This window comes from Pelodiscus sinensis, chromosome 5 (genome assembly GCF_052426305.1).
Source record: "Pelodiscus sinensis isolate ZL-2025 chromosome 5, ASM5242630v1, whole genome shotgun sequence".
NCBI classification, from domain to species: domain Eukaryota; kingdom Metazoa; phylum Chordata; order Testudines; family Trionychidae; genus Pelodiscus; species Pelodiscus sinensis.
The window spans coordinates 63,711,848-63,731,982 of NC_143056.1; the positions used below are offsets into that span (position 1 = coordinate 63,711,848).

The window sequence follows — 20,135 nt, forward strand, 5'->3', positions numbered from 1 at the left end:
CTGTTCTAAGGGCACCAGATTGATGTATCCCTCCATATGCTTAAAGACTGCAGGGCCATTTTCCAGTCATTAGAGATTTATGCACCCGGACAAAAAAAAATTTTAGTCCACAACCCCATCATAAATCTTATACATCACATTTTCCAACTAAACAATATGAGCCACAAAGGAAAATAAAAACCTGATATTTTTTTCTACGCATAAGCCATTAGGCTCCCAGTCTTTCTCCTCATAACCAGTCACTTCAAAACATCAGTCTTGACATCTTGGTTGGGGTGCTGGCAGACCACTCCCCTCAATATCAACTGCTGCTGACCAATCTGTCATACCCATTTGGGTGCCACCTTGCTTTGTTCCAGAGCAACTGGGAACGAATAACATCCAACTGATGGGTTCTGGAAATCTGCAGTAGGTACTCCATCTACTTTGCCTTCCTCCCATCTCCCCCAAATACCCTCCCCATCCTTTAGGGATCCTTCTCCTGAGAGTTCATTGTGACAAGAAATAGGTCACTTGGCCTGTCTAGGAGCCATAGAGTCTGTTCAGCACCTCTGAGTACAGGGGTCTACTCTTATTTCCTGATCCCCAAGAAGAAGGGAGTTGGAGAATCATACTAGATTTTGGAGCACTGAACAAATCTGTCAGTTTCTCTTTCCTGGCTGAGACAGATGTGGTACTCTTATCTGGCATAGCTGGAGACATGCCTATTGTTATCTCTGTAACCACTTCATACCACTTCTTGCAGAATGAAGGATGCACTCTATCCCAAACCATAGACACTGACTTTTGAGGCCTGCCTCCTTCATGATTCCAGCACACAGAAAGACCCTGCTCTGAGGAGGTACAGGAAGTGTTACTACACAATAGAAAATCAGCTATCTGTTGTACTTACCTGCAAAAGTGGACCAGGTTTTAAGTTTTGTGTAATTCCAGACAAATTTTCTTTCTTCCCCTCAATTGTCTTGCATTAGATACTGACAGGAAATCAAGAGAATCTCATAGTTCAGTCAGAGTTAATCTAGCTGTCATAACAGCCTTCCATCAACACACAGAGGGGTACTCAGTGCTCACCCAACCACAAAGCAGTTCTTCATGAGTATAGTAAATCTTTCCCCAAACACAGACATCCTACTCCAACATGGAATCTAAACTTAATACTAAAGAGCCTAATTAGGCAGCTGTTTGAGCCCATGTCTACTTGTTTCTTTATATACCTGTCTATGAAGACAGCTTTCCTATTGGCGATCACCTTGGTAGGGAGGAGATGAGAAATAACACCCTGCCGATGCAATATTTTGTGAGACAACGTTATTCTTGGACTACACCATAATTCATTCCCAAGGTGACCTTGTCTTTCCACATAAACCAGCTGATTCACCTCCTAAGCTTTTATTCTAAGCCTCACTCTGATAACAGGGAGGCTATACTGCACACACTAGATGTAAAAAAGAGACTTGGCCTTTTACTTGGACATGATGAAGGCCTTTAGGAAATCTCCTAAGGTTTTCCTTTCTATGCACAAAGGTTCAAAGGTGCAGCAATATTCCCAGAGACCCCTCAAATGGATCCTGACCTGTGTCAAACACTACTTTCAAGTTCATCACGTAGTACTTCCGTCCAGAATCTGCACACAATCCACAAAGTCGGGTTCCTCCTTTGTTGCCTCCCTCAGGAGTTTCCCTATCTCTGAAATCTGGAGGGAAGCGACTTCTGCATCTGCGCGTACCTTGCAAAACCCTATGCATTCGCCAGGGGCTCTGCTTCTGATGCTGTCTTTGAGTCGGTAGTATTGTCATCCGTAACAGACTCGATGCTCAAGCCCCAGCCTCCCATTAGGGATACTGCATGGCAGTCACCTACGGTGGAGTACCCGTAGGGACACTTCAAAGAAGTTACTCATTTTGTACAGTAACGAGGGTTCTTCAGGATGTCATGTCTGTCCTCCCCATTCCCCCCGTGGATGCTCCATTCTAGATGCACATGTTTCCTTGTGCTGCTGCTGAACTAACCAGCACACACGGGCAGGCAAATCCCCTTCAGTTCCTTTTTTACTGAGGAGTACTTAACAAGAACACTGAAGCAGAGGGGAGGAGAGATAGTTGTGGAGCATCCAGAGGGGGCACATCTCAAAGAACCATTGTTACTGAACAAGGTGAGTAACTTCCTCTTACAAAATGTCACTGTTCTCAAAACTAAGGTAGTGGAGGAAGATCCTACTAGTGGGCCGTACCATATTTTGTCAAGGTTTGGGCAGGGAGATGGGTGTTGGTGTGCCTTTGGAACTATTGCCACCATAATGGGGGTGTAATGCCTGGGAATTGTCATCTTTGTGCTCCTTAGCAACTGGTTATTAAGTAGTAATGCAAGGTAAAGGTATGGGCAGCCCCTCCATGCCCTCTGTTTGGCCATTGTGGCAGTGTGATCTTAAGTGTCAGTCCAAAGCGTATTTCCCTTCACTAAAGGCACTGTTGGCTTCCAGCTCCCTAGCCAATACCTTTTCCCCCATTGTCATCCACGTATTCCCAGGCTGCATGGTTCCCTGCTTTCACTGTTTATTTTCCAGCCAAGACAGTCTGCCGAAACAGGCCTGTTTTTTTGCTTTCTCTTCAGAGGCAGATGACAAGTATAATTGCTAGAGATATGTTACCGCTCAGTTCTTCCTGAGCAAGCCTACCTTATACTTAAGATAAATACATTACAGAGAAAACCATAAAAGATCCTCCACACATTCTAATAAGCTTACTGGGACTCCTGAGTCTTAACACAGATTCTGGCAGAATTCCTTGTGGCTAACAGTTCCCGACAGCTCCAGCTCAGAATAAACACCCAGTCCTATGGGGCTTTAATAGGCCAAATCCTCTCAGCCCTCCCCCAAAGGATTGGGGTCCTCCATTAATCAAATATCCTGTTCATTGGCTATATCTGGAAGAAGGCCCCGAGTTCATCTAAACCCAGGTTACTTATCAAAAAATATTTTCTTTGTTGGTCACTGAGAATCCGGTTTGAAGTAGACTATGTATGTCTAGAGCAGGAGTCTCACTCATGGCCCACGGGCCATCTATGGGCTGGTGCATATTTGTAATCTGATCTGGGAGACCTGACAGCCGTGGGAGGGCATGTCCAAACTCGTCCCCCAAGGGATGTAGCACTCCACTTCCCTAATCCTGGCCACAGCTGCTGCCCCACACCAAAACCCCCACGACACCTGCTCTAGAGTGTTTCTTAAACTTTTTGAGACCCCGGACTCCAAACTATTTTTTTTTATGTGTAACATCTATGAAAATTTTCTTCAAAAAATTTTTTTCAGACTTGCGGCACACCTGCAAGTTGTTCATGGAAAACCAGTGTTCCGTGGAACATAGTTTAAGAAACACTGCTCTAGAGGGCATGAGGGGTGGAGGTGGCATGGCTCTGATATTTACTAAATATGTTTGTGGAGTAAGTTCTTTTAGCATCCTCCCCTCCTACTAGAGACGATATATACAATGTCATAACCCATACAGTTGGATTTTTAATACAATTTAGCCCAAAAGCATTAACCCTAATTCATTGTGGTTTAACTTTATTGAATTGTTTATCTTAATTCTATTAAGCTTGTTCACAACATTGCAGCATATTGTCAGTCTGTCTCAATGTCCCAAGGGCAAGAAGAAACAAACACACTTTGACCAAATGCCACTTCCCCTCTTAATAAAGTTACAGGACAGAAATAATTACAACAAACACTTCACCAGGACTCTGCTTCAGTCCACAAGTCCACAAACCCAAGTCTAAGAATCAGATTAGGTGTGGTGCCCAAGAAAGAAACTACTACCATTGCAGCCTACCTGACTTCTCCTCCCCTTGGTTTCCTGTTCCTGTGTTTAAATAGCCCAGCCCCAGAGCTTCCTTGATTATTCCCACTTTATTCCCATACACTCTTTAATGTGTAGGCTGAAAGAGGGCCATCTCTGCCCCTCTCCCCCGAGTGCGTGTGCAGAAGTTTTGGATTGGAGATTGACATACAGTGAACAAAATGATAGCAGCCTTAATGAACTCTATTCAGTTGAGTGACAACTGAACCTTTGTCTTGATTTGTAGATCCAAGTCATTGCCCTGTATCCAACAGATAGGCACATTGCTATATTGGTTGCCAGGAAAACTCTCATGCCAACTTTTTTCCTTCTTGTTGCAGGCATGGCAGTGACCAGCGTGTGTTTCGTCTGGAGTTTGTCTCAAATCAAGAATTTACTGAAAGTGAGTTTATGAAGTGGAAGGAAGCGGTGAGTTTGCCAGAATATTTCCTCTTCAAGCAGCTCTCTGCCAGGGATTTTCTCATAAGTGGAGAATGATCTTGACTTCTTCTGTTTTTGTGTCTAGATGTTCTCAGCTGGGATGCAGTTACCTACACTAGATGAGATAAACAAGAAGGAGGTGTCCATCAAAGAAGCCCTCAACTACAAATTTAATGACCAAGACATTGAGGAGGTGGCTAATTTTGGCTAATTTGGCTAATTTTGACCAAACTACCTTGTGTAGACCAGGCCTAAGTGTAATTTGGTGTCATTAGTCTGTTAGGGTGCGTCTACACAGTGGTGCTATTTCGGGATACTTCCAGTATCCCAAAATAGCGTTTTCCACGTCTTGACAGCGTGCTTTCAAAATAGCTTTCGAAGTAATGGGTGTGCTATTCTGATATCCCTGTAAATTTTGTTCCACGAGGATTAAGGGATGTTTTGGAATAGCGCTCTATTTGAAATTTGGCTCTGTAGACAGCACCAAACTTTGAAATAAGCTATTTTTAAATTAACTTGAAATAATATATGCAATTTGCGTAGTTAAAATTGGATAGCTTACTTCCAGCTAAGGGTGCAGTGTAGACGCACCGTTCTAGGCTACGTATACAGTAAGTAAAAGATTGTAACTTGGTTTGTTTTGGTAGAGTAATGAATGCAGAGGTCAGATACTGCTGAAAAATGTTCTGTAGAAGTAAATATCTTACGTTTAATGGGACTGTTTGGGCTGTCACATGTAGGTTCTCCAGGTATTATAAAACTAATATACTGTTATAACTTTTCTCTGTTTTGCTTCATGTGAAAGATTGTGAAAGAGAAAGAGCGGTTCCGAAAAGCCCCTCCGAACTATGCCATGAAAAAAACTCAGCTACTAAAGGAGAAGGTAAGAGATGGTACTTGTCTACTTAGTGAAAAGCTCTTTTGATTGAAGAATCAAAGCTTATTTGGATGCCTGTGATACCCAAAGCACCACTGATTGTGCAGGACTTGACTTAAATCCTACAGCAAAAAGATTGAATGCAGAGAACTTCTGAATTCCAAAATGTCCAGAGCCCACTCTGAATCATTAAATTTCTTCACCATTGGAGGGCATGTGCCATCTGCAGATGACACACAGTGGCCAGAAGTTGTCTCAGCTGTTCTTCCTTGCCCTTGGAGTGAGACACTCCTAGGTTGGAGGCTGTAGAAGCTCGCTTTCTTTCCTCGTTGTTACTATATATTCTTTGGGACATTTGAAAATGGCTTGCCTATATTGGTGGTTTTGCAGACCTGTTCAAATGCCTCTCAAAAGGCTAAACCATTTATTGGCCATTATGCTTTCTTTCTATGCAGTTATCTCATGTGAAGAGACTTGAGTGGCTTATTTGGTCATGTGCGTAGCACAGGTCTAAAAGTCAAACCAGTTGCAGATACCTTTGAAAGATAAAAATTGCCTTAGCTTCTCACACCATTGAAAAGCCTACATTTGGTTTTCTGCTTAAGTTTGAGATTAGAAAATACAAATAGTGGCAAACAAGGAATTTAGCATTCTTCTAATTTTGCTCTTGCACACTTTGGATTGATTTTAATTTATAGGTATTTAATGAAAATTCACTTATCCGGAGTTCTGGGTTGTCTGAGAATATATGCTCAGTTTTAGAGAGACAAGATAGGCCAACTTCTGTTGGTTGGTGAGAGAGAAGCATTTGAGTTTTGACTTCCTGAAGATATGTCTGATCACTGCCACCAGGTGGCATATTAGACTAGCATTACTTTATAGACTAACGAAACATGTAGATGGTACCATGAGCTTTCGTGGACACAGCCCCCTTCTTCGGTCATCTGAAGAAGTGGGCTGTGTCCACGAAAGCTTATGATACCATCTACATGTTTTGTTAGTCTATAAAGTACTACCAGACCATTTGTTGTGTTTTTTCAGTTACAGACTAACTCGGCTACCCCCTGAAGCTCCTAGACTAGTATTGTTTACCTCATTGAATGAGGAGGCTAATTTAAACTCCTTGCATTAACTAAGCTGAAATTCACAGTTGCAATAATCAGTCTTTTTCCGTACTGGTCTGGTGAAAGAGGAGTTTTAAATAAAGCTTTAGCAATCTTCTGTCTAGGAATAAAAAGTAAGCTCCTCTTACTCTAGTGATAAAAATAAGAATGCCACTGAAGTAAAACAGGCTAATGACGATGATTGGCCCTGTGGTAGAGAATTATGCCTAACAAATTACTGATTGGTTGAAGGCTATGGCAGAGGACTTGGGGGACCAGGACAAGGCAAAACAGATTCAAGATCAGCTAAATGAACTGGAAGAAAGAGCAGAAGCTCTGGATCGCCAGCGGACAAAAAATATTTCTGCAATCAGGTAGGTACCTGAATTTGTTCCTTCAAAGCACATCAATAAAAAGACAACAGAAGTGAACCCATGAAATAGCATTCAGTGCTACTTGCAAGCTCTGGAACTTTTCCTGTGCATATACTTATGAACTGAATAACGTGATTGCTAATTATACTACTTATTCACTTTCTGTTTCTCTCCATCTCATCATATGCGCCAGAATCAGGTTTCATGTTTGACAACAAGAAGTTTTCTTCCATCTTAAATAAAGGCTTGAGTGCCAGTGGGAACAGTCACTTAACTAAAATGACTATAAAAACCCCACAAGCATATAGGAAAAAATTAGAAAGGCCAAGGTACAAAATAAGATTAAACTTGCTATGGACATAAAATGTTTTCTTGTTCTCTTTTATAGCTACACTAGACTTAGTATGAAATATATCTAGAATACATAAGGAATTGTCTGAAGAGATCTTTGAGCTTTTAGTAATTATTATATTTGAGAACTCATAGAAGATGGGAGAGATACCAGAGGGCAGGAAAAGGATACTATATTTGCCCATCTATTAAAAAGGAGGAAAAGGACACCCTATGGAATTAGACCAGTCGGGAATTAGACCGGTCTGCTTATCTTTGGTAACTAATAGCATAATGGAGCAAATAATTAGTTTGTAAGCACCTAGAAGATGAGGTGATAAGAAGTAGTCACTTTGGATTTGTCAAAGAACAGCATGTCAAACTAACCAAATATCCTTTTTTGGCAGGGTAATGAACCTTATGCTTGCGGGGGAAAACAGTAGACGTGATAGGTCTAGCTTTTTATTAAGGCTTTACTATCTCCATGAGCATTTCATAAGCAAACAAGTAGATATAGCCTAAAGAAAAGTACTGTAAGGTGGGGACACAAGTGTTTGGAAAACGGTATTCAGAGAGTAGTTATCAATTGTTCACTCTCAACTGGAAGGAGATAGCACAGGGAATCTCCCTTGTTAGAGGCTTTTTAAGAAAAGGGAAGACAAGTACATGTCAGGGGTGGTCTTTAGATAATACTAGTCCTGTCTGTGAAGAGAACCCAACTAGATATCCTCTTAAGGTCCTATGTTTCTGTGATTTCCTCCTGCTTTTTGGTAATGTGTATTAAATAATGCTGTTGTACTCTCTCCTCTCCTCTCCCTTCCATGCTCTATTTTTTCCAGTTATATCAACCAGAGGAATAGAGAATGGAACATTGTGGAGTCCGAGAAGGCTCTAGTGGTAAGAAATATTGCTTTAAACATTCGGGCTATAAGGAAAAAAACTTTCAAGGGAGTGGCAGGTAGCTAATTGCTTGGTGAAATTTACCACATTTTATTTTACATGTGTTTTAACCAAAAAACTTAGCAAAATGGCATTATAAAGAAAGTATTTGTCCCTGCCATGACAAGCTCTAGTCTTAACAGGTTTCCCTGGTGGTTGTAATATTGGCATACTGGGTATTGCAGTTGATACTAAACTGCTCAAGATAGCTAAGATCAAAGGAGACTGTGAAGAGCTTCAAAAGGATCTCTCCAAACTAAGGAATTGGGCACAAAATAGTAAATGCAATTTCATGTTGATAAATGCAAAATAATGCACATTGGAAAAAATAATCCCAACTATACATACAATATGATGGGAACTAATTTAGCTACCACTACTCGAGATCTTGGAGTCAATGTGGATAGTTCTCTGAAGACATCCATTCAGTGGGCTGCAGGTGTGTGTGTGTGTGTGTGTGTGTGTGTGTGTGTGTGTGTGTGTGTGTATATATATATATATATATATATATATATATATATATATATATATATATATATATATATATATATATAAAAGCAAACAATGTTAGGGATCATTACAACAAAATATTCTTTTTTTTAAATCTGTATAAAACCATGATACCTTCACATCTTGAATATTGGGTACAAATGTGGTTGCCTCATCTCAAAAAAGATGCATTGGCATTGGAAAAGTTTCAGGGAAGGGCAACAAAAATGAATAGGGGTTTGGAACGGGTCCCATATGCAGAGAGATTAAAAAGATCTGGACTTTTCATCTTAGAAAAGAGGAGACTAAGGGGGATATGATAGAGATCTATAAAATCATGACTGGTATGGAAAAAGTGAATAAGGAAGAGTTATTTACTTATTCTGATAACATAAGAACTAGGGGTCAGCAAATAAAATTAATAGGTAGGAGGTTTAAAACAAAGGCCTAGTCTTCACAACATCCAAGAAATTCCATAGATTGACTGTATGTTGCTTGAAGAAAAACTTCCTTTTAACAGGGTTCAAAAAAGAGCTGGATAAATTCATGGAGGTTAGGTCTGTCAATAGCTATTAACCAGCATGAATAGGAATGGTGTCCTTAGCCTCTGTTTGTTTGGAAATGGATGAAAGGAGAGGGATCATTTGATGATTACCTGTTGTGTTCCCTCCCTCTGGGGCTTCTGGCATTGGCCGCTGTCAGCAGACAGGATACTGGGCTGGGTGGACCTTTGGTCTGACCCAGTATGGCCGTTTTTATTCATGAGTCAGAAGCCAGAAATCAGATTTAAGATGATAAAGTAATGGAGGGAAATACTGTGCCCTGTAGTGTTTTTCATTCAAGGGACTTTCAGGTATTTTAACAAACATGAAGTCTCACAACACTCATGTAAGAGGTATTCAAGTATTCTCTCCATTTTGTTTTTCAAGAAGTCAAGTGATTGAAATGTAAAATCTGTGGATATAATCTACTAGAAGTTATTGGTAGTGCTTCTATCTTCCTAACCATAATGCTGCAGATGACTATGATGTATGTGTCTGTGGGGATTTACAAGGGCAATATAGATGAAAGTAGTGAGCTATGTAAGACTATTCATTACTTCTTCTGCAGGCTGAAAGTCACAACATGAAAAACCAGCAAATGGACCCCTTTACTCGGCGGCAGTGCAAGCCCACGATAGTCTCTAATGTAAGTATAGAACTGAAATCAGGCCAAGGCAAATGGCAGAGAGTGGGGTGAAGTGCATGCTCTCTGTGTGTGGAGTACAAAGGAATACAATAAATATACTGTAGTAGCACAAGCAGGAAGGAATATTGTGCACAGTACTCCAGATGCAATTTTCATACACAGATCAAGATCAGTATACCCACCACAAGAAAAAGGTGTTCTAGCCCATTATTTGTAGTGAAGTGTATTGGAGATTTAGTAATATGGGCATGGAGTAGCGGGGAAGTGATTGTGCTTTGGAACTAACTAGTAAGCAGATTTGGGGCATCATCCTGCTCTGTGCTAGAAGGGCTGCGAAGTTTCACTGTGGAACGTAATATGTATTTTAATGTTTAAAATATTCAGTTGAATGCATAGTATCCTAAAACATCTGAAGGGGAAGAAGGGGACTATGGACTAGAAAGCAGTGACTCTGGAAAGGGTTTACAGGTCATAGTGAACAAGCAGCTCAACATGACTTCATGGTGCAGTGTTGTAGCAAAAAGGCCTATGTGATCTTTGTATAAATGGGAGTAGGTACATGGAGTCTAGTTTTATCTCTGTATAGCACAGTGGAATACTGCATACAGTTTGGGAGTCCACAGTTTTAAAAGATGTTGAAAAGTTGGCAAGCGTTCAGAGAAGAGCCATAAATATTACTGGATAAATGGAGAAGCTACCTTTACAGTAAGACTTCAAGACACCTCAATCTTTCTGATAGATTGATTACAATATACAAGTACTCTTTATGCGCCGAATACCCCATTTAATGCACAGAACAAAGGCATATTGAGTTCCAGTAGCTGGAAGATGAAACTAGAAAAATTCAAATGGAAATTAGGTGCATTTTTTTTTTTAGCAGTAAGGGTTGTTAGCCATTGGCACAAATCATCAAGGGACTTGGTGGAATCTTCATCTCTTGATGTCCACAGATCAACTGGATGCTTTCCTGGAAGTTATCCTTTCAGCAAACACAAGTTATGAGAGTATCTGTGTGATCTATAGAAAGTCAGACTAAATGATCTAATGGTCCTTTCTGACCTTAAGCGCTCTGTATCTGAGCATTTTGAGGGTTAATGCCATGGCAGATCTTGCCTGGATATCACTAAGGAAATGCAGTTGCTTACTGTCTCTCTCTTGTTCATAGTCTAGGGATCCTGCTGTTCAAGCTGCCATTCTCGCCCAACTAAATGCAAAATATGGATCTGGTGCTTTACCGGATGCTCCAAAGGACATGGGCAAGGCAAGTATTGCTTCCCTCCTCTGCTTTGTTCCTCCACCTTTCAGTTGAGGACCTTGCAGTTTAATTTTAAAGTACTATTACTATTTATTATTTGTATTCTCATAGTGCCTTGGGGTACGTCTACACAACGGAGCTAAAGCCAAAATAAGCAATGCAACTTGAGCTACGTTAATTGCGTAGCTCAAGTCAAAATAGCTTCTTTCAGCTTTTGGCACTGTCTATACAGCAGGAAGTGAGAGAACACTCTTCTTCTGACTTCGCTTACTCCTTGTGAAATGAGGGTTACAGGAGTCAGAGTAAGAAGTCCTCCCACTCAGCAGTAATTTTGACATAATGTCTAGTGTAGACAAAGACTGTTAAATCTGATAGCTTTCTTTGATAGGATAACCAGCCTTGTGGATAAGGGAGATGCGGTGGACGTGGTATACCTAGACTTTAGTAAGGCATTTGATGCGGTCTTGTATTATATTCTTATCAATAAACTAGGCAAATACAACTTAGATGGGGCTACTATAAGGTGGGTGCATAATTGGCTGGATAACCGTACTCAGAGTAGTTATTAATGATTCACAATCTTGCTGGAGAAGTATAAGAAGTGGGGCTCTGCAGGGGTCTGTTTTAGGACCAGTTCTGTTCAATATCTTCATCAATGATTTAGATATCGGCATAGAGAGTACGCTTATTAAGTTTGCAGATGATACGAAGCTGGGAGGGGTTGCAACTGCTTTGGAGGATTAGGGTCATAATTCAAAATGATCTGGACAAATTGGAGAGATGGTCAGAGGTAAACAGGATGAAGTTTAATAAGGACCAATGCAAAGTGTTCCACTTAGGAAAGAACAATCAGTTTCATACATACAGAATGGGAAGCGACTGACTAGGAAGGAGTACAGCAGAAAGGGATCTAGGGGTTGTAGTGGACCACAAACTAAATATGAGTCAACAGTATGACACTGTTGCAAAAACAAACATGATTCTAGGATGCATTAACAGGTGTGTTGTGAGCAAGACATGAGAAGGCATTCTTCCGCTCTACTCTGTGCTGATTAGGCCTCAGTTGGAGTATTGTGTCCAGTTCTGGTCACCACATTTCAAGAAAGATGTGGAGAAATTGGAGAAGGTCCAGAGAAGAGCAACAAGAATGATTAAAGGTCTAGAGAACATGACCTATGAAGGAAGACTGAAAGAACTGGACTTGTTTAGTTTAGAAAAGAGAAGATTGAGAGGGAACATGATGGTGGTTTTCAGGTATCTAAAAGGGGGTCACAAGGAAGAGGGAGAACTTGTTCTTCCTGGCCTCTGAGGATAGAACAAGAAGCAGTGGGCTTAAACTGCAGCAAGAGAGGTTTAGGTTGGACATTAGGGAAAAGTTCCTAACTGCTAGGGTGGCTGAACACTGGAATAAATTGCCTAGGGAGGTCGTGGAATCCTCTGGAGATATTTAAGAGTAGGTTAGATAAATGTCCATCAGGCATGGTCTAGACAGTACTGTGTCCTGCCATAAGAGCAAGGGACTGGACTTGATGACCTCTCGAGGTCCCTTCCAGTCCTAGTATTCTATGATTCAGAATAAGGTCAGTTATTCCTAAATAACACTGCTATGTAGACGTATCCTTGAAGTCCTGGATCTAGAGATGTGTTGTGATAATTTAGATGGAATACATTTCCCCAAAGAATTAAAGGTGTTCACATGACCCTATTACTATCGAGCATTAAACAGTGTTACACGAAGGGTAGGGTAGAGAGACCCCAGCCTGCTTAGCTCCAAGATGCAAATGCCATTGAATGTCTTTTAATCTTTCATTAAAAATACAGAAAAGGTGGTAGGGGGACATTTGAAATATAGAGTGTTAACTAAGGCTTTCGTTTTTAACAACTTGCCTTGTACCCTTTTGCTGGAGAGCATTTTCAAAAGGAAACATCTCCTCCCCCTCTGTTTGGCAGAGTGTTACATGGTATTGAAGTACCATACTAACTGTCCTTTTGGAGGAAAGGCAAGTTAGTAATCTGCTTTTATTTACCTTTTGGTTACAGCATTGTTTCAAAATACAGAGTTTTGACCAGCTAAATTAGACTTTTATTAAAAAGGAGAGGAATAGAAGGAGAAGAAATAAAGTGGGGGTGGGGGAAGCCCACAAGGGATTTGGGAAGACAGTCCCATATCTCAGATGTTCTGCATTCAGCTGGAGCAGGTGGTGATGACAATTTCATTTTGGTCCCCTTTTCGCTCCCCCCTGCTTCTAGTCTGCTCAGAAAATAATTTCAGGAATAGGAGGATGAAGGCCTAAGATATTCATAGTAGATCCCAAGGACTGGAAGATAGTAGGAATGACAGCCCTGATGGTAAAACGTTCGTTCTTGTTCTCTAGTCTTTTAGGCAGCATCCATATTCATCCTTTAGTTTTTTTTTTTTTTTTTTTTGTTTTTTAACCCAAAGTCTTTTGAGCACCCCAAAAGGAAGTGGTGGTGCAATACCATATCTTCTCATAATTTTATTCACCAGTTAGTCTCAATTTTCTTCATACCCATTTTGGTTCATTAATTTCCAGTCCTATGAGTCTCTTGTTTACCAGGCGTGATCTTATCCTAAGTCTTGTGTTATATCTGCAGGCCTTCTACATTGGACTAATTCATCTGTCTCTGTTCTGGACTTCTTAACTGTTGTTAGTGTCACAATAACCTGTGTGAATTTTCACTTGTTTTTACAACTAAGCTCATGATTACAAGAAAGGCCAGAGTGAACATGTTGGTGGCTAATAACTTTCTCAGCTCTGGGTTTGACTCCACCTTGTCATATTTGTGCTGCTGCTACTGCTGAAACTTTGTTTAAATTTCAGGGTCAGGGGAAGGAGAAAGACATGAACTCTAAATCGGCTAGTGACCTCTCAGAGGACTTGTTTAAAGTGCATGACTTCGATGTGAAGATTGATCTCCAGGTTCCCAGCTCAGGTGGGTGTGTGTGGCTCATATGCCTATGTAGAGAGGTTATTTGCCAGTTTGGCTAGATAATGGAAGTATGTGCATTAGGGCTTCCAGTTCTAGCTGGGGGTCTACTGCTATCTGGACTAGCAGCTGATTTGGGAATGTTACTGGTGGATTTGTAAGGTAGTTCTGGCAAATACCTTTAAGAGAAGGTGCTATATCACAGAAACATCTGTGTCTTTCTGCTATGAAGTCTCACGGGTAGCCATGTTAGTCTAACTTCAAAAATGAGTAGTTCTGAAGCGACTAACAAATATACATGTATATCTACCAATATCATGAGCTTTCCTTGGCAAAACCCTCTTCTTGAGACACCTAATGAGAAGGAAATAAGATGTTAATGGTAGCAGTGAACTTGTGTCTCCCTCTCTATGTAGTCTTTTTGGTGGTGGTTTTTGTTTATGAAGTGTCAGAAATGGACTTGAGACAATTTGGCACCTGCCCCAAAGTGCTTGCAGTCCAATCACACAACTTTTATAAATGTAGAATGCTTGTGGGGATGTAACAGACTGTGAATAATGAATATTAACTTGCACCACGTTACTGGGAGGACTACAGCTGGCAGTCCTCTTAGGGTGTGTCTAGACTACTGAGTTTTGTCGACAAAAGTGGACTTTTGTCGACAAAACTATACCAGACTCTACACTACCGCTGAGTTCTGTCGACATAACGTCGACAGAACTCAGCAGTTTTGTCGACTCTGGTATACCTCATTTTACGAGGGTTGCCTGTAGGGTTGCGTCTAGACTACAGGGTTCTGTCGACAAAGCAGCTTGCTTTGTTGACAGAACTCAATGTGTCTGGACGCTCTTTGTCGACACAAGTTTTGTCGACAGATACTGTCGACAAAACTTCTGTTGACAAAACCCGGTAGTCTAGACGTACCCTTAGAGGAGGACCATGGGGCTGATCAATTATGCAGTTCCTACATTCCTAAGTAGTACTTTCAGGAGGGAGGTGAAGGTTAAGCCCTGTCAGAACAGGCTAAGAAAGGCCTTCTAGGCATAAGGTCCAGGATAGAAGAAGGTAGAAATACAAGAGTTGAACACAAAAGGGAGGTAGTGGGGATGAAGGGCTTGGGAGGAATGAAATGTGTATGGGAAGCAGAGCCAAAGGGTGGATAGAATAGTGTATGCTGTGACGGGGCTTAAATCTAATGAGAGGGTACGTCTAGACTACATGCCTCTGTCGCCAGAGGCATGTAGATTAGGCCACCAGACATAGGAAAATGAAGCGGCGATTTAAAAAATTGCTGCTTCATTTAAATTTACATGGCTGCCGGGCTGAGCCGACAAACAGCTGATCAGCTGTTTGTCGGCTCAGCGCGGTAGTCTGGACGCGCGGGTGTCGACATCAAAGGTATTTGTCGACCACCCAGGTATGCCTCCTTTTTCCTATGTTGGGTGGTCTAATCTACATGCCTCTGCTTCATTTTCCTATGTTGGGTGGTCTAATCTACATGCCTCTGGCGACAGAGGCATGTAGTCTAGACGTACCCTAAGAGTGAGTAACAAGTTGAGAGATTCCAAAATGCAGCTTTTACTGCTTGGAGCAAACCAGTATGGAGATCCAGTCATGCTTGAATGTGCTCAGAACAGATGGACTCTTTGTGAAGTTGCATTTTGACATTAGTGGGTTGGATAGATAGAAGGAGATGAATCCGAGTGGGAGGCTGCACTAGTCAGCATGAAAACTTTGTCCAAGATAATTTTATTATGGAAATAAAGAAATATTGCATAGACAATCTGACTGGTTTCGCCCCCTTGTGAGGTCTGTCCTGTGTCTGCTGTGCTCATGTAATGAATGTCTTTTGCTGGCAGACCACTGCCATGCAGTATGTGAAACAGCAACATTAGTAACCAGAGTAGTTTCTTCCAGAGATGGAAGCACTGGTGGCAGACAGCAACTTTGAGATGCAAAGTCAAAATTGAATGTGCATGTCTAGGAATTCAAAACATGTAACTGGAAATACCCTTCGTTCTGTTACCATCATGCATGCAAAAGAACTACCATTTTTATGTATTCCAGTCCTGACTTTCTGTTGTTCCCCCCCTAGAATCTAAGACGCTGGCCATCACCTCCAAAGCTCCACCAGCAAAAGATGGTGCCCCTCGGCGATCACTGAACCTGGAGGACTACAAGAAAAGGCGGGGGCTTATTTGAGCATACCCACTCTGCTGCTTGCAATCCTGCATGCTCCATGATGATGTCCCAACTTCTCCTCTTCCTCCCTTTTCAGTTTCCCTTCTGGGTTGGAGCAGCAATGGAGATGGGAAAAGACTCTTTAAAACTGCCAGTCATCTGTAACATAAACCATTTGACTATTTACTGTATAGACCTCCCTTCTTGCCCTTTCACAAATGTGGATCTGTGCTATTTGGGGTTCTCCCACTTCTTTTAGTTGTTGTTTTAAATTTTTTTTTAATGTTTTTGTTTTTATTGTTCAATGCAGCTCGTTGGCCTACTCTTAAGTGTTCAGTATTAGCCTCAAGTTGAGATTTCGGAAGGAATCTCTTTGATGGTGGCAGCATCGGCACTTGGTGATCACTCCTTACATACCACCACAGGAATGGCGAGTAAACATTGGCACAGGACCTTTGTGGCTTGAAGGTCATCTGCACTTTCTTCCTCCTCCTCCTCCTCTTCTTCCTCCTCCTTGCTCTGGAGGATGGAAACTTCAAAAACTGGCTTAGGTTCAAAGTGTAAATTTTGGGGGGGGACTGGGATGTTACGTGACTTTTTTTCAGGTGTTTTTTATCATTTTTTAAGCTGCAGTACTATTTGTATCAGTCTGTCACATTTCCTTACGGCTGTTTTGAATTTCTACCAGCTGTACTTGAGCATCAGAAATTGCAAGAAAGAAACTCATTAAATGTGATTCTTCTTACTAAACAGGCCTGGCTGATATAGCTGTGTCACTTCACATTCCCCTTTACACACACATACTTGCTGGGAATCCCATAAATAGCTCTTGTGTGAGACTCATCCTCTATAGATCTGTAGTGAAGCTTGAGTCTCCTGCTGTTACTGAATGAAGCCGCTCCTTCTGGGATGCCCCTGGGCACTCATTGGATAGGCTCTTATCTTTCTTATACAAATCCAACTAATCATCTAGTGTACCATCTTTCTCATGTCACCTTGTCTTTACTGTACTCCAACCTGTTTGGTTTTGGGTGGGTTTTTTTGTGTTCAGTTCTAAACTTGGCTTTAAAAAAAATCAGTTCGTGTTGTGTGGAAGGGGAAGGACAAAGTAACAACTGTACTGAAAATGTACAAGGGCAGTTGCAGATACACATTTTCTATATAGAATTGGTACAGGCACAGTAAAACACTAGCACAAGGATTGTATGGCTTTATGGAATGTTTGACTAGAAACAAGATGACTGCTTGATAATCACTCAGGTGTAAAAATCCAAGTGTAAATATGTGGCATTTAAGGAAGAGCTTTTCAAAAACAAATACAGCTGAATATACTGAACTAAGAACTAAATTAAAAAGCATTAGAGGTCTGACAATTCAGCAGCCCTGATTGAGTTAAGCACCAAAGCATGAACTTACATGCTGAATAAATAACAATGTTTTTCTAAATTGAGGCTTGAAGAAAAGGAAGATCCTGGTGCCTCCTGGAGTAGCATTATTTTTCTAAGAGCTCCATATAGTGGTTTTATCTATACCTGAGTCTGACTTGGTGACTTACTTGTTGGATCCTTAATGAAACTTTAATCTAGCTCTTGTTTTAATTTCCTTTTTGTTAATTTTTTAACAGTAGTTTTAAAGAAATGTCATGTAATTGTGTGAAAATTGATATAATGAAATATGTATAAAAATTTCACCTCTGAAGCAGCTCTTAATTGCTGTGTGAACAAATTGTGGACTTTTTAACAGCTTATTTACCAGATAGTCCATAGCTTTGGAACTTCTTCATGGACTATTGTGTAAATATGTAATCATAGACTTTCCTTGATTGTCTGTCTAGCAACTTTTCGGAGCTGTTGTGGGCTCTCATTTACATAGGTCCTTTTGATATTTTTTTAAAAGTGGATTTATGGAATCTGTCATTATCGTTTCATAAGAGACATCATGATCCACTGTATAGAAATGCATTTGGTATCATTTTGGTTTTGCAGCAATTACAATGATGTTACAGGTATGTAATAAAAAAAACCTTGATTTGGAGTAGACAATTTCCCAAAATATCAACATTTCTGAAAATTTACAAAAGAATAACTGCAACATTGTGCAGTGTAAAACTTGAATTACCTACAAAAATTACTAAAAACTTATCGTGGGGTACAGTGATTGCAGAGATGTTTTTACTCAATTTTTACATGCTTTCACTTGATGTGCCGTATCATCCCAGATAAACTTATACAACTGAGTTACAAACTAAGATATAGGCTTTCTAATAAAAACACTGAGACCCATATAGTGTTGTAAATAGTACATCTGCTTTGTTTTCCCGCATTGATTTACGGAGTTTTCCAAATTAAAAAGAGGGGTGCACACAGCGAATTTAGTGTGCAGAACTTGTAAGGTGGCTGTGTCCTGAGCATCCCCAATTATCAGCTACCACTTGCCACCTTCTGGAAGTCACAATGGTTTCTGCTGAAATACTTTCTAAAAGAGGCAATAGCCAAGTAGTCAGTGTATGCAAACCACTCTGTGTTGAGAATTGACTCTGTGGGAGTCAATTTCTTGAATAGTTACAGAACTAATTGTGTATGAAGGTGTAATCTTATTTTTGCTTTTTAAAGTGCATGTAAAGGTGAGTGATGCTTCCCGCTCATTGGGAAGGGATGGGTTTATTTGTTTTTGTTTCACTGGTGTCCTAGATGAGTTCATTACAAATGTACAGACGTATATAAATAAACTTGGTTGGTTTAATAAGGTTGATCATGTTTAATCCCTTGATATGAGGCACTCAAGTCTCCATGTTTGGAACCTGGTTCCCCCTCACCCCTGTGGTCTGATGTATTTTTGTCCATAACATGACTTCAAGTGATAAACCCAATGTTATAAAATACTTAGTTGTTTTCAGAGCAGCTCTTTACTTCTGAGTACAAGAAAATAAAGTGTGGTTTCTTTGATGCTATCTAGTATTGAGGGCCACTTGGAAGCATTGTTTACTATGATTTATGCCTTGCTATTGCCCCTCCCTGTGGACCCAGACTTAGCTGTGTTCATTCCACAGAAACCTAAGCTTCTCTTCTCATGCCTCATTTTTTGTCATATGCAGAACCATGAAACTGAAGTCAGAGAGGCTATTAGAAATATGGATCTCATATCACTTAAACTTTCACTTTCATCTGGCTTGTCTCCTTCTGTCTTGTCCTCCATACACACAGGTCTTTGTCTGAATACAGTTATCATAAGACTATTTTGCTTATATGGTGGACACACTATTGTTTTGATAGTGCTTGTTTCTTGACACTTTCTGAGTGGGTCATCAAGAAATGTTTTCTTCAGAAAAGAAGTCTGCAGAAACTGGTCTGCAGAAACTGACCCTATCTCACTAAATCTGTTGGGAAAACTCTTTAATTCTGTATCTGGATTATCTAAGTGTGTTATCACTGTTAAATAAGTGTATACCTACCTGTCATAGTTGAACACTTTAAAGTACATCTGAGATGTTGAAGGTGGATTTATGGCCTCATTGGGAGACGAGGAAGTGGTTCCCTGAGAAGTTGGTGGCTCCTGGACTAGGGGAGGTTGGTCATCTACACTGAAGAACTCCCTGTACCTGCTGAGTTGTGGGAGAAGAGGAGTTGGAGGAGGTCTCCTCGGAGAAGGGGGTGCTCATTAAGAAATTGTAGGAGTAGGTCTTGTGGCATAAAAGTTATACTCCAGAGAGACCAAAACTCCTATGGTTGGTAGGGGAAACTGTAGAAGTGGGCACACAAGGGTACATGTTAGGGTTTGCCTGTCTGTTTTATTGGAAAAGCCTTTCCCTCACACCCTGCTAATCTCCCATTAGGACACCCAAGGTGGAGATTGGGGTCTGAATGTGTGAGGGAGATCCCTTCCTCCATTCCTCACACATTCAGGAGCGGAGGACTTGTAGGGAGTAGGTTTGCTCTAGCAGAGGAGCAATCCTGTTCAGGAAACTGGGCCTGCCTATGAGGGATGGACTCTGAGGCCAAAGTAGATAGCTGGTTAAAGATTTCCTCTGTCCACAATCTAGAAAAAGATACTTGGGCACTGGACTGATAGGTCTGCGACTATTGTAAATGGTTTTGGAGCTGTCATGTATGGTACTGGAGTAGGGCTTGATGCATAGGCTAAGTCAGTGTTTCTTAAACCTTTTAAGGCTGAGGAACA

At 40.9% G+C, this 20,135-nt stretch overlaps 1 protein-coding gene across 1 annotated transcript in view; it reads left to right on the plus strand.

Moving 5' to 3' along the window:
* The window catches only part of RTF1 (RTF1 homolog, Paf1/RNA polymerase II complex component), a 55,136-nt gene extending 36,428 nt beyond the window's left edge, over positions 1-18,708 (plus strand). The window contains exons 10-18 of the mRNA XM_075927141.2: positions 4,175-4,262; positions 4,360-4,467; positions 5,080-5,157; positions 6,507-6,628; positions 7,798-7,855; positions 9,497-9,574; positions 10,740-10,835; positions 13,673-13,784; positions 15,874-18,708. Of these exons, the coding sequence (XP_075783256.1) occupies positions 4,175-4,262; positions 4,360-4,467; positions 5,080-5,157; positions 6,507-6,628; positions 7,798-7,855; positions 9,497-9,574; positions 10,740-10,835; positions 13,673-13,784; positions 15,874-15,980 (847 nt within the window). The 3' untranslated portion in view covers positions 15,981-18,708. The remainder of the gene's footprint in view (positions 1-4,174; positions 4,263-4,359; positions 4,468-5,079; positions 5,158-6,506; positions 6,629-7,797; positions 7,856-9,496; positions 9,575-10,739; positions 10,836-13,672; positions 13,785-15,873) is intronic.
* The last annotated feature ends 1,427 nt before the right edge of the window (positions 18,709-20,135 follow it).